Source organism: Acinonyx jubatus, chromosome D3 (assembly GCF_027475565.1).
Source record: "Acinonyx jubatus isolate Ajub_Pintada_27869175 chromosome D3, VMU_Ajub_asm_v1.0, whole genome shotgun sequence".
In the NCBI taxonomy this organism is placed as follows: Eukaryota; Metazoa; Chordata; class Mammalia; order Carnivora; family Felidae; genus Acinonyx; species Acinonyx jubatus.
The window spans coordinates 1,565,789-1,580,294 of NC_069392.1; the positions used below are offsets into that span (position 1 = coordinate 1,565,789).

Consider the following 14,506-nt stretch of genomic DNA (forward strand, 5'->3'; position numbering starts at 1 on the left):
CTCTGGGAACAGCACCGGACTTTCTCGGGGCACTTCCTCCCCCACCCGGAGTCTGCGTGCTTCCGGGGAAGGTTGAAACCCAGCTCCACCCCCAGGGTTAGAGAGGTGACCCAGGCCTGCCAGTCAGAGCACACTCTACTCCTAGCCCCAGTGGGGACTGGCCAATCAGAATACTCTATGTTCTAGCCCCTGTGGGGACTGGCCAGTTAGAGAACTCCCTCCCCAGGCACAGCGAGGGGCCCATGATCTGCAACATTCGAGCCAGATGCATCAGAAATGCCAGAGACTTTTGTGGGAAATGTAGGAAGAACGATAGCAAGAAACACAAAAGCTGTTTTTGTAATTCCATGAAGTCCCAGGACCTCAGGGCATCCCGCCTGAGGATGGAGCCACCTGGGCGGAGGTGAGAGCACCCGTGCGTGCGGCAGCCTCCCTTGAGCCCGGGCCAGGCAGAGCGGCCAGCGCGCCTGCCTGCGACATCACCGGCCCCTCGGGTCGCGTTCTCTGTCCCCCATGATCCCGCGCTCCTGAGGCGCACACTAAGGTCCCTGCTGGGGCCGCGAGGACAGGGCGTGGGCGAGAACCCTCAGGGAAAGACCCTGCGGTGCACACCGACCCTGGCAGGCTGCGCGCACCTGCACCTCCCGGCCAGCCATCTGGGGACAGGGGTCCCGGGCTGCACGCCCGGGGGCTGCGACAGGTTGCAGACGGGGGCCCTCACACCCAGCGGCGGGACTTACCACAATGATGGACAGGGCAGGGGCCACGAAGGCCCAGACGGCGCCGCTCGTGATGGAGAGCCAGCAGCTGTGGACGGAAGCAGAGAGTTACCCCCACACCACTGTTCCTGTGCCCCGGGGCGCCGGGCACCTCCACCGGGGGCAGCTGCTAAGGCAGGACGTTTTTCCGCTCAGGGGTCAATCTGAGCAGCCAGGGTAACAGTTAACCCCAGCTGATGTCTCTGCGTGCTACCCATGATGACCTCGTGCCTCTCATTCTCGGGGTGAACGTTCCAGGTGTGCAGACCACCTCAGGGAAAAGGCGGCTTTTACGGGCCTCTCGGTAGGAAAAATCACCACCTCTGCAGAGTCCGGCCAAAAACCAAAGTAAGTTTTAACTTTGCTATGAAAAATAAACAAACTGACCTTCAGCAAGGGCTGAGAGCATTTCAAATACTGACCTAATTTGTGCCTTCTGCAAGCGATCAGAGCGTTGAGGAGTCATGAGGTGACACGGTCCTGACCATTCCCCTCTGCTCCTAGCTAAGGGTAGGTCACACCTCCCTGCAGTGCCCCTGAGAGAAAAGGTCCCCGGGGATCCCAGCAAGTGCTCGCATTTCTAGAGAAGCTTCATGTGGGATGCAGCATCCAGTGCCAGGATGGGGGATCCCTCCAGGCTTCCAAGGTGGGACTCCAGGAACTCAGGCAAGTAATAGCCTCCCCGTAACTTTGTTTCTTTCCGGAGCATTGGGATGGCCAAGAGCCTGGGGTTCCCCGGGAGAGGCCACTCCCAGATCTGGGGACAGCCCTGGGGGCCCTGCCCACTGGCCAGGGTCAGGCACGTGCACGGCACGGTCCTCACCCCACCCGGTGTGGATGTCCCCACAGGCAGCCTCGTTCACTCCCTCCATCCCGCTCATTGAGTGGCACGGGGGGCCCCCAGCACACCAAACCCCAGGTGTGCATCCCCTGACACCCTCACAGGAGGAGCCACGATGACTCCCACACCCAGATGAGAAAACTGAGGCCCAGAGGGGTCAGGTGACCCACGCCCACTCCCAGGAGCCTCTGCCCCCGTTCCAGGACACAGGGGTTCCCTGAGACAGGACACGGCCCCTGTGAGTGCTCGTTCACACCTGCTGTGCGGAGGCAGCATTTCCGCGAAATGCACAGCAAGCCTGAGCGGCCCCCTGCAAGGTGCCTGGCCGCCCGGGACGGGACAGGGGCGACTGCAAACAGAGCACCTCCCCACATGTCCTTGCAGAGCTCTATGCGTCCCTGTCCTCTCAGGAAAGCCGGTGAGCCCCGCCCCGCCATCGAGCCTCTGCTGGGGGGTGGGGGGGGGGGAGGAGGACAATGCGGGGGGCGCAGCTGGGGTCGCCCTTACTTCAGGGCCTGGGGAGGCCAGCCCCGTACAGAGCCACGGCCTGGGGCCTCACACAGGGGCCTTTCCTGTGAAAGCCCTGCCACACGCCAGGAGCCACCCCCCCAACCCCGTCACTTACTTGTTATTTGTTCCATAGCTGTTCATGGCAAACGATATGGAAATGATGCAAATGACGAGAGGAAAACCTGTGGAAAACGAGCGCAGGAAATGTTTCGGCCTCCTTTATTCAGCCAGCCCCTCATTCGTCTACGCCCGGTGCATGTAAGGAGCGAGAGCTACGTGCTCAGAAATGGCGCTGCCCCGGCCTCCGGGAGCCTCAGTCTAAGCCAAGGGCTAACTCACACTCAGGTGCACACACACGTACACACGAACTCTGAATCACATCCCTTACGAATCCCAGCCTGTTTCTGAAAAGGACCGGCTCTGCCTGGCAGAAGAGCGGCGCGTCCCGGGGCCTCTGTCGACAGACACCCGCACAGCAGCCCCACCCCTGCCCTGAAGGGTGGGCCAAGGGCAAGGGCGGCGAAGGATCCACCCACCCGCTGGCCGGCCGGCTTTCCCAGGGCGCCAGACAGGGAGGGCTGCTGACAAGGAGGGCTGCATCTTGCTTGTTCCCAGAATGGAGGCTGGCGGTGGTGACCACACACGGGGACCCACCTGCCTGCGCTGAGCCTCCGGGGCCCCAGAGGAAGGAGAGGGAAGTGTGCCCCAGCTCTGCCGGGCGCTCACAGCGGCGGCTTCCCTGCCCTTCTGATTTCAGTCTTGAACAGCGTCCCGGAATAGGAGTTCCTGCAGGTCTGTCCTAGCTCTGAGCCACTGTTCTGATGTCTAAGCAGTTCAAATGTGTTCCACAACGTCCGGGAGAGCCACCCGGCCCACAGAGGAGCCCTCACCATGGCCCTCCGTCACACCTGCGTGCTCCACGGGCGAGCTGGGCCCTGGTGCCGTGGGTCGCGGCTCCCGCCTGGGCGGCCCCAGGACCACGTGACAGGAGACGGCGCACCAGGGACTGTTTTCCCTGGGGCCTCGGTGTCCACACACGACACAGGGCATCCTCGCCGCCTGGCTCCATCTGGTGTGGGAAGATCATGTGGCACCCGAGATGGCGAGGAGGCATTGACCCGAGGCACCACCAGCCACCCGGCGCCCCACCTTGCTGAGGAAGGGCGGGTGCCGGAGTCTTTTCTCTGGGTCCACAGGACAGCAAGCGGGCACAGGGCCCCATCCCGGCGGGTTCCGGAAGGTGCGGCAAGGACCGCAGGTGCTTCTGGAGAGGTATTTTCAAAGCGGGCGGCCAAGGCCTTCACTCTGAGCCACGGCCCGCACCCTCCCGCCCCCGGTCCTGGCCCACGACAGTGGTTGGCATCCCTTTGCTGCCTGAAGTGAAATGGATGAGTGACAGGTGCATTTTCTGCATACACGATTCCTTTGATCCCAAAGGCGATGCTGGCGGCTCCCTCGCCGTTTCTTCCCACATCCCCCTCCGTCCGGCAGGGGCCGCCCCCTGGGGCAGTGACAGAGGGTCTGTCCGAGAAGAGGGTCCCCCACTCTCTGTGGTCTCTGAGGCACGCGGCAGGAGCCCAGCACCTGGCTGAGTGTGTGTGTTCAGAGGCGGGAGAACGAGGCTGAGGAGACAGCCAGCAGGCAAGTCTTGGGCTCTGGGGCCGCGGGACGCCTGGCTCTGTTCCCGGGGCCGCCCCACACCCGCTGTGTGGCCTCAAGGAAGTGCCTGACCCTCGCGGAGCCTCCACGGTCTCATTGTGGAAATGCACGTGAGAGCACCCGGGTCACCAGGCTGTCGTGAGGACCCCATGCGATGCGGCCACATGTACGGCCGATCCGTATAATCCGTGTGCTGCTATTAAGCTACTCTGGCTCCCCTTCTGCTGTTGCCATCACCAGAAACTCGAATCCCGGTAACCGTGCAGGGTCATGACGGGCTTCTGCGGACAATCGGGGTTCCTCCGGCCCTGCCGCATGGATGTTTACCTCACGGAGTTGTAGACGTACCCTCTTTGGAATGTGGCGACCTTCAGAGGTGACCTTCAGCGGGCCCCCTGATTCCCCAGGGAGGGGTGGAGGGAGCTACCAGCCAGGACAAGCAAAGAGCTGAGGGAGAAGGTCTCACAAAGGAAGGCAGAGGAAGCCAGGAGACAAGTGGTCTGCCTTTCTACCTGGGTCCCCGGTGCCATCTGCCACGGACTTCTGGATGCTTCTCTGGGCGTGTGGAGGTTTCGCACACGTCGCCCCAAGGCCGTTGGGGCCACCAGGTTCGTTTTGGGCCACGGGTTGTGGATAGAAGTGATATGCGCCTCTCTGGACCAAGAAGTTAATTTTCGGTGTGATGCCCCTCCACGTCCGCTTTTCTCTCCCAGCAACCAGCACCAGCCTAGGCAGAGACCCCTCCACCCCCCGGGACTGCCACGGGCACTGCCCCTCCCACTGTCGTGGCCGCTAGGGATACGGAGCGGAAACGGGAGGCAAAGGCATGCGGCTTTCTGGCAAGGAGAGCTGGGCGCTGCTCAGCGGCCCGTGCACCTGCGGTCCTGCACCTGTCCTGCCCTGGCCGTGTACCTGCACCTCAGCACCGCGCCAGCTCCTGGAGCTCCAGATCAACCAAGGGCAAGTGGGGCCCAGAATTAACTACGATTAAGTGGGTGCCCCAGATGAGCAGGAACTCACCAAAGACATTAAGTTGTAACAGAGAAAAAGAAAGCAAGCTGCACGTCTGTCACTTCTGTGTACTCAGAGGTACGTCTGCTGCACAGATAAGTAAACTTGCACACGGTTATCATAATCTCCTCCTGCTCCCACAGGGATGCTTGGGGGACAGATTACAGTTCACTCACCTTACAAGTCCTAACTTGTAAGGGCCTGACATCTAACAGAACCTCAAGGTATGCTCTTGATTCAACAGCGCCACCCCCCACTTGGCTTTGAAACACAGTCCCCAGGGATTCAAGACCAGGGCGGACGCCGCGGGAAGAAGCCTCTGTCAGAGGGGCGCTCCTGCAGCAAGGTGTCCCCGTGCCCCGGGTCAGCCTCTGGCTCCTTCTTAATTAGGAACTGAAGGCAGAGGGAGCCCCGCTGCCCGCAGACTGTCTTTACTGCAGCCCAAAGCAAACTCTACCCCAATCAGAACCAGAGTTGCAGCTCGCAAGCCCTGAGGAAATCAGCGAGGGAAAAGCTGACGGGAGACAGAGGCCGCAGGCTGCGGGATCCCTGCCCAGGGCTCTCTCTGCAGACAGCTTCCATCAGGGGCCGCTCGCTCAAGGACCCGCAGGGACTACATCAGTATGAGAATGACACAGGCCCAGACAATGCCGTTACACAGGATTATAGACTCGGGATTCCCAGATTACCTCACTTTTCTAAAGATCTCTATGATTTATATGAACTCTCTCAATTTTTAAATACGGGTAAAAATAATTTATTTTTTCCTCTAATCCTGCAGCCCGAATAAGAGCCCAGGGTGGGCACAGGCTCTGGGGGCGCTCACGGAGGGGGAGGGGGACATCCCGGCCCAGCTCCCTGCGTGGCCCCAGCAGCTGGGAGGCGGCTGCAGAAGCCGTGAGGGTATAGAGTGTTCGTCCACCACCCCCCAAACACATCCCATCAAGCAGCTCCCAGCACAAAATAAACATGTTTATCTTCTCCTTGCACAATGAGGACTGTGAAAACTAAATCCATGGGAAGAAAACCAGGAACAAGTAGCAAGTAGGTCCCGAACAGTCGGTGAACGTTTCTAGCAAATGCAAGAATGCCAGGTGTCAGTGACACAGCCCGCTCTACGCAGACTCCGGCAGGAAGCAGGGACTCCTCGGGATGGTGTGGGCAACAAGGAAGTTCACTGAGTCCAGTCAGTGGGGAGGGGGCTTCCAGAATGAAGCCATGAGCTGCTCCACAGACCTGCCCTTCGGGGAGACCATCCTAACTGGTGAAAAGTAGCCTCAAAATCCCACAACCACCAAACGACTCTGTGTGTTTTCCTAAGAGCATACAACAAACTGGGAAAACCTTCTTCAAGAAAACCTACTAAGTCTTGGTAAGAAGAAGACTTGCTCCCCGTCCCCGGGCCCATCGAGAGCTACACTGTGTCACAGGGGTGGGCCGCCTGTGTGTCTCCTGCAGAAACTCTACTCCAGGCAAGAGCAGCAGTGACCAGACCTCCCTTTCTCCATCCAGCTGCCACGTCCGGTGTGCATGTCCCTGCTGTGCCTGGCTGAGGACACCGGGCCCTGACTGCCCTCCCCTCAGGACACTCGCAGGGCAGAGGCTCTATGCTACGAGAGGCAGGCCGGCATTAGAGGCTGCCCCCCTCCCAGGGCCCCGCTCTAATGCTGGGGTGCCAGTCCAAGAGGAATGAGACACGGTCCCTGCCCTAGCTCCAGAGCCGCGGGGAACTCTTCCCAGGTGCAGGGGATACAGGCCATTAGCACAGAGAACTCCAAGCACGCTCTGTGGGAACGGATTTTTTTTTTTTTTGAACAGAGCATGGGGAAGCTCAAGTCTAAGAGCACCTGGCTTCTTAAAGGTGTGTCATGTGAAGATGAAATCATATCCAACCTCCTCCTGCCTCCCCCTCCTATCCCCGCCTCCCCCACCTGCCCCATATCCCCACCTGCCCCTCCTATCCCCGCCTCCCCATCCCGTCCCCCTGTACTCCACACACCTGCCCCCTATCCCCACCTGCCCCATTCCATCCCCACCTACCCCATCCTATCCCATAGTAGTAGAGATGCTTGCTGTCCTCTGAGCCAAAGACCTTGATCACCATGCTGTAGAGATGCAACCCTTCCACCAGCATCCAGGCAAAGGCACTCAGGAAGAAGTAGTGCAGGAGCACGGCCAGCACCTGGCAGGGGACCTGGGAGCGAAGACACACAAGCGGACATCGCTCTGGCGGTTCCTGCGTCCAATTCCGGAACATCTGCTGCTCACGTGCCCTCATTTCCCGGCGAAGCAGAGCGGGGCGGGGTCCTGGCTCCCTTTCTAGCCCCCCCTCCCCCCCGCTTTAGGGTTGGGGCGGGTGACTCCCACACAGCGATTGGTTCAGGAGAGGGCGGGCGATCAGGCGCGGCCAATCAGCATAAACACGAGCGTGCAGCACGATCGGCTGGAGGTGGACACGTGAGCAGACCGGCCAATGGGGTGGGCTCTGGGGAATGGGCGGAGCCATCCGGGAGCCGACGACGCGCGAGCCTGGGGCTTGTCAGCCACGTGGGCCGCTGGCTGTGAGCAGGTACCCGAGCTGGACCAGCAACCCCGACCGGCTTAGGCCGCAACTGGGGCGCCCCGATCGCACGCCCGTGTCCACAGAGGCCGGGAAGGGGGCGGAATGATGGGAGGGGGGATATAAATTTATATACTACCTTCAAATAATAAAAATAAGGAGAAAAAAGTAAAAGAATTGAAGACAGAAACGGCATGATTACGTCGGGCGCTCCAAGCTCTGCTTTCACAGTGCTCCCCAATCAGCTCATTCTCAGGACAGCATCGTGTGCTCGGCACCTGGTTTCCAGGGGCGCGGCTGGAGGTCCCTAATCTGCCCCCACATGCGCATCAGAGGCAAGTATCAGGCATGCGCAGCTCGCGTCTCTGCGTCCCAAGGGGAGCACCGTCTGCCCACCAGCCGCTCTGGGACCGACACCCACGGTCACTCTGTCTGCCGCGAAGCTCCTGCCACCTGTCATTATGGGCAAATTGCTGTAACCGGCTCCCACATCTCTAAGCAGGAGATTAGGACTGCACAGCCTGGGCCTATCTCGAGGATTAGAGCGCTGGTCTGAGTCAGCTCTCCACATCATGGCCCCCACGCCTCCAGGACCCTAGGGGGAGGAGAAGCTCATCTTCCCTACTGAGCCCATGGGGAGCAGAGAGCCCAGCCCAGGCCTGCCTTCTCCGCTTCTCCTGGACAAGCCCCTGCTCTATCTGGGGGATGCAGTCTGAGTTCTGAGTTGAAGAAACCAGCAGAAGGTGCCAGCCTGGGTGACGTCAGAAGGATGAGGGAGGGACCGAGGGGGCCTACTCACCGTGCCAGGCTTGAAGCTGAAGCTGATAAGCAGAAGGATCTGGGCCACGAGGACAGCAAAGGACAGGTTGGCATGGATATGGTAGCGCTGGTTCCGGATGGTGCTGACCGAGCTGAGGGCAGAGATGTAGGGGTGAGGCCCCGGCCCGGCCCAGCCCCAGCTGCTCCCTATCACTCCCCCGAGGGCTGCCAAACAGGCCTTTAGGAAGCCCACCTAGATGCGGTCACTCCCCACTGTGAAACCTCGGTGGCTCCCTATTGCTCTTAGAAACCAGCCAGCTCCTTCCATGGGCCTCGGGGCTGCACAGGCTGGCCCCTGCCCCTGCTTCTGGCCCCTGCTCTGACCCAGTTCATTCCTTGCTCCTACTCCCGCTCACAGTGCCCTCTTCCGGCTCTCAAACACCCAGCCCTCTCCAGGCTCAGATTTGCACCAGCCACGCCTGCCAGGTCTGCCCCTGGGGAGGACTTCCTGCCAGGAAAGTAGCTCCACCTCATCTCCCTTGGCCGGGGAGCGTGTGCTCCTGCTCCTGGGCACCAGGCTTCTTGAGCAAAGCCGAGGGATGATGGAACCAAAGAACGAATGTCCCAGCTCAACACGGGCCCCGGCTCCTCCTGCCGGCCTTGGATGCCACTGCCCCGGCCTCCCCGTGTTCCCAGCGCTCTGGGAAGCTGAGAGCCTCTCCCTGCTGATGATGTTGATGCTGCAGCTGCCGGCCCGGGGACGCCGTGGTCACAGTCGGGCCAAGGGCAGGTGTCCTGAGGGAGCCAGGGCAGGCGAGGAGGGATACTGGGCTCCCCAAGGAACCCCTGGAGCATCACCCGCCTGCAGAGCAGGTGGGGGAGACAGGCTCCCAAGCAGCCCCAGAGGGAGGAGCCCCCCGCCCCCTCGTGTGTGAGGCCAACGGCCCTGAGCAGCGGCCAGGGTGTCATCACCATTGTCTGCCCACGAACGGGGCTCATTTCAGCTTGCCATCCCAGTTCATAAAGGGCCACCGAGGGACTCAGCTGCCACCCTCTCCTTGGGGGCTGCACAGACCCCCTGAGCTCTGCCCTGGTAGCTTCAGCTGGGAGGGGTGGGGACCTCCTGGGAAAGCGCCTTCCTGCCTCCCCAGCGGCTGACACCAGGGCCCCCTATGGAGCCGCGGCTTTGCTACCTTGGGGGAGGAGGTCCTCAGTTCTGGCTCTCAGGAGTCCAAGGGCCAGAAAGTCTGTGGGCTGGAGACCCTCCCAGAACTTTCGAGCTTCACTGAGAGCAGGGTGCCCTCCAATCCCGTAGCCCCTCTTGCCTCCCTCCTCCCTCCTCTCTAGCACCCCCAACCCCTCCCTGCACCCTGGATCTCAAAATGAAAAGTAACTCTGGAACAGCCGTCCAACTGTAATGCACGATGACCAGACATTTGCCACCTCATGACCACAAATGCCAGAGGGAAATCAAAGTGGGGCAGGCGGCGCTGACATTTACACGATGGCGGCAGACCTCCCTGGACACGGAGGGGGCAGAGCAGAGGATGACTCACGAGAGCATGGCGAAGGTGACCAGCGTGAGCACCAGGCAGACCACGGACAGGGAGCAGCCGATGTAAGAGATGGACGAGAGCGCCACCTGCTGTCCTTGTGTGAGCTGCGTGGGAGGCAGAGCAGAGGGGTCAGCGCGGGTCTTGCGGCGACAGGGCTCCCATTGGAAAGGGCCCCAGGGGCTGGTCCCAGCGCGCACGTGCTGGTGACCACCAGGTCCTGCGTCTCCCCCAGATGCCCTGTTAACACCACCAACACAGGTCCGTCCAGTCCCATGGCATCGGCCCTTGGGTCTCTCTGGAAATACTCCACCCAAATCACCCCACCAATGCCTCCAATTCCTCTGCCCATCCAGCCTCTGCCCTGCCAAGGCCTAACCCCTGCCCTCCCAACCCGTCCCGCCCCCACTGCCGAGCTGTACCCCATGCCTCCCGGTCTATACTGCAGCATCCAGGGCTGATGAAGCCCCTGACCTCAGAGCCATAATGCCCACAGAGTCCCAGCGGATGACCCAGGTGGGGTGTGACTGCTTGCTGAGGACCCCACGGACTTATGCAGCTACGGAACTTAGAGCAGCGCCAGGGAGACGAGACATGGCCTCTGCAAGTCTGTGTGGGGGTGGCTATTACCCCTGATATCAAGTAGTGCGTAACGAACTTGGTAAATGAACGGTAAACAAATCGGATGCAAAGCCACAGAGGATGGTGCCACGGGCCACGGAGGAGGGTGACACGGGCCACGGCACACCTAGCAACACGACCCCAAATGGTGGCTCCCTCGGCCCAAGGAGCCAGAGCCTCGGGTCAGGCTCACTTGCCCCTGGGCTCCAAAACGCTCTGTGCTCCCTAAGTCGCTCCTGGGAGACCAGCTTCCCAGTGCCTGTCCCTGCAGGAGGTCCTGCTGTGCTTCCTGTGGTGGATTTGGCTCTGTCTGTATCACAGACCCAGCTGAAGCCCCCTCCCCCTCGCCGATGTCCATCCACGCTGGACACCAGACATCAAGGTCCCTCCAACCTCAGCCTCGACACCGCGGGGCCTCGGCCTCCGCACGTCAGGACCTAATCGGGAATAAAAGGAGGCAAGTCCTAGGATGTAAGAGGGCTGCCGGGAGGGCTGCAGGCCCAGGAGGCCCCAATTCCGGGGACTGTAAGTGGATCGTGCAGAGCAATTTGGGAGCCAGCAGGACTGCGCCTGAAGACGGACAACTTAATGGGTTTTACTTCTTCCAGATCTGTGACTCACTGCTGGTCAACTGACTCCCCAGGGGCTACGAAACACTTTAGAGCCGTGATGGAATGCAGGTGGGGAAGAAGCCTGGACCCGCAGCCCCAGATGCAGGAGGGGGCGAGCCCTCATTAGTCACCTCCTGTCTACCCACGTGGCTTCCCTAGGCGGGCAGAACGTGTGGGGACCAGTGCGTTCCCGCAGCTACATTCTCCGCCACATCCCAGGATCTGGACCCCAAACTTCTCCCCCCGCTCCCAGCAGGTGGGCAGGCCGGAGGTGTTCCGATCCATCAGACACCCTAGGGAGGCGAACAGAGCCAACTGCCCGTGCCACACGGCCTCAGACTCTCGTTCCCGCAACATGTTGTTAGCAAATCCCCTGTGGAGTGACGTCTCCGGTGTCAGACACGGTTAGGGAAACCGCATTCTCTGTCCCCACAAAGACTTCAGGTGGATATGAGCAGTGCAAGTCTTCTGAGAAATCCTGCGGGTCCACCCAAAATATTTAGCTATGTTTAACTCGTCACTTCTCCAACTCTCAGGGAGGGGGGCGACTCCCGACACCTGCAGAGATGGTTCTGGACGTGCTCTTTCAGAGGAGAAGGTGCTAATTTCCAGAAGCTGGGAATAAAACTGAATACGTAACACTAATACTGAACAGGGAAGATCCCCTTTCTTGCTGTCACAGGCAATTGAAGTCTCACTGTCACCATTAGGGGCACCTGGGTGGCTCAGTCGGTTAAGCGTCTGACTCCGTCTCGGCTCAGGTCACGATCTCACGGTTCGTGAGTTCAAGTCCTGCATCAGGGTCTGTGCTGACAGCGTGGAGCCTGCTTGGGATTCTTTCTCTCTCCCTCTCTCTGCCCCTCCTCTTCTCTGTCTCTCTCAAAATAAATAAACTTCCAAAAAAAAAAAAAGAAAAGAAAGTGTCACTGTCACCGTCACAACTAGCTCTGCCTGGAGATGTGGACGAGCATCAGATTCCAGAGTTTACGGACATCCCGGACTCTCAGCTCTTCGCAGGAACTAAGGGCCACCTCTGTGGCACCTGCCACATGGAAATGAATTTAAACAACCACGGAAATACGAGCAAGTGAAGGGTGACCACAGTGCCTGGCTCTGTGACGCCCTCTCCCCCTTCTGGCCCCGAGCCAAGTCCGCACGAATCTCCACACCGCGGGGCCCCAGCTCTTCCCCGCCCCACTGCCACCTAGATCTTTCTGCCAGAGAGCTGGTGAGCTCCCGTTAATGGATCTCTTGCTGTGTCACGACCCAGAGCTCTGAGAACAGTGGTGTCCAGAGGCGTCTGCTGAAGGCTGGGGGTGGGGGAAAGTCTCCAGCCTCACCCCCCTCACCGGCCCCCCACGAAAGACTTCCTTAACCTACATCAGCCTGCATACGCATCTTGTGGACACAGCGGGAACGTGCCCCTCCACTTGCTGACTGGGGGGGCTCCAGGGCTCTAGTGTGGGCCAGTTCGCGGCGCGGCGCAGAAGCTTCTGGTGTGCGTGCTGCGGCCCGTCGGCCACACGCACCAAAACCCGCCTGTTTTCTGCCGGCCGCTCAGCCTGGAGCTTCTGATACACAGAGTCCAGCCCTGGCCCCACACCCACACCTGCCCAACCCGCTGCCAGCCCTCACTGGGCGCCTGCTGGGTGCGCACAGGGAGTCCTGATGGCAGCCCAGCGGGAGGGCAGCAGGGGAAAGGGCACAGCCACTGAGAGGCGGTGGGCCTGTGCCTCCGGGTGCAACAGGCACGCATTAAGCACCACCGTGTGCCCAGCACGGAGCTCACACGCAGCGGGGAAGCAGACAAAAGCACGAGTGAATGACTAAGGTCGGTCGTTCCGAGCTTGGATGAGGCCCGATGGAAACAAACCGGGGCCACGGCGCAGGAGCCTGGAGAGCGCAGTGAGGGGTGGCAGCTCTCACCCCCCCTCCCCCGCTCCGATCTGAGGGTCCCTGGGGCCCCTCCCCCGCCCTCAGAGGCCACCCATCGCCCAGTGGTGCTGGTTCCCCTGCTAACCCGAGCCGAGCCCGTCCTCTCTCAGTTTCCAGAGCCTCCACCTTCTCCTCCCTCCAGCTCCTCCCCGCCCCCCACTGCATCCAGGCCCCCTTCGTCAGGTCTCCCCCGGGCAGGACACCGCCCCGGCCGCTGCCCCAGATGAGACCCAGATTCCTTCCCTCGCCCTGCATCTCCGGCTCACCACCTGGTTGCTCCATCGGGAGGGTCCAGACAGGAGAGCAGGGCCCTCCCGGGATTTGGTAGACGGGCTTCGGCGTGGGAAGTGGGTCCCAAGGGGGTGGGGAACCCTAGAAAAGCAGAGCAATGACGGCGAGGCACCCCGGAGGACAGCCACAGCCCCGACGCCGGGGGGCAGGAAGGTCAAGGGGAGGAGGGGACAGGAGCAGAGCCCGGCGGACGCCATAGCAGACCTGCCCGCGGAAGGGGCCCAGTGAGGCCGGGCGCACCCGGCAGACCGCAGTGTGCCCGTCTCCCTTCGGCTTCACCCGGGGGGAAGCCAGTTGTCAAGGGAACCGAGGCCGAGCGGGGCAGAGGACAAATGGGGAACCAGCAGCCCCTCACCGGGGCCCCTCACGGCTCCTGACCCGCGTGGTTTCCTCCGCCTCCACGGCCCGCCCCAGCTCTGTCCCAACGTCCTGTCTCCCGGCTGCCAGAAGCCAGCTCCCAGGAGCCTCTGGCCCCCCGCTGAGCCACACACCTTCGTTCAGCCTGGGCCCAGTACGAGCACGTGGCTCCAGGGGCGGCCGTGTTTGGTGACGGTCCCGGGGCTTCGCCAGCTGTACCTGTGCCGGCTGCACGCCAGCTGGCATCCCCTGCAGAGTCCAGGCTGCGGGTTCAAGCCCGCAGCCCTGAGGACAGCAGAAATGAGCTCCTTGGCTGGCTGAGGGGCAGTCCCGGGGGCCGGATCGGGGATTCCTCGGGCGCGAACCCAGTGGCATCTCCCCACACACACCCCCACCCCCGTGCACAGAGAGGGGGCTCCTGTGTCTTTAAAAACACTTGTGACTTGGGGCGCCTGGGTGGCACAGTCGGTTAAGTGTCCGACTTCAGCCAGGTCACGATCTCGCGGTCCGTGAGTTCGAGCCCCGCGTCAGGCTCTGGGCTGATGGCTCAGAGCCTGGAGCCTGTTTCCGATGCTGTGTCTCCCTCTCTCTCTGCCCCTCCCCCGTTCATGCTCTGTCTCTCTGTCCCAAAAATAAATAAATTTAAAAAAACGTTGAAAAAAGGAAAAACAAAAAACAAAAAACACTTGTGACTTGCTTTCCTCAAGCTACCTACCTCATTAAAGGACCCCTGCCCCTGAGGCTGACAGTCGGGCTGGGAGGCTGCCGGCCCCCAAGACGCTGACAGAAACTGTGTGATCACCAGCTTTATACGTGCCGGGGGGGGGGGGGGGCGGCGGGGGGGCTTCAAAATTGCTGCAAAGCCTGTACATTCTGTCGGGGGAGGCGTGTGCCCAGGGAGACGGGGACCCAGCCCAGCAGCCACCAGACCCTCCCTGCAGGAGGTGGGCTGGAGCGGGCCCCACCAACGGTAGCTTCGAACACCTGTGCCGATATACATCTGCACACAGCTGGATTCAGGGACCCACTGTAGGGACGCA

The 14,506-nt window shown here is 61.2% G+C and overlaps 1 protein-coding gene across 5 annotated transcripts in view; it reads right to left on the bottom strand.

Annotated features, from left to right (window-relative positions):
• ADGRD1 (adhesion G protein-coupled receptor D1) overlaps positions 1-14,506 on the bottom strand; it is a 124,212-nt gene that overhangs the window by 16,621 nt on the left and 93,085 nt on the right. For all 5 annotated transcript variants that reach the window (XM_027044286.2, XM_027044287.2, XM_053206590.1 and 2 more), the window contains 5 exons: positions 9,655-9,758; positions 8,139-8,250; positions 6,820-6,973; positions 2,225-2,291; positions 741-807 (listed from right to left, as the gene is read on the bottom strand). In XM_027044286.2, coding sequence (XP_026900087.1) covers positions 741-807; positions 2,225-2,291; positions 6,820-6,973; positions 8,139-8,250; positions 9,655-9,758 — 504 coding nt within the window. The remainder of the gene's footprint in view (positions 1-740; positions 808-2,224; positions 2,292-6,819; positions 6,974-8,138; positions 8,251-9,654; positions 9,759-14,506) is intronic.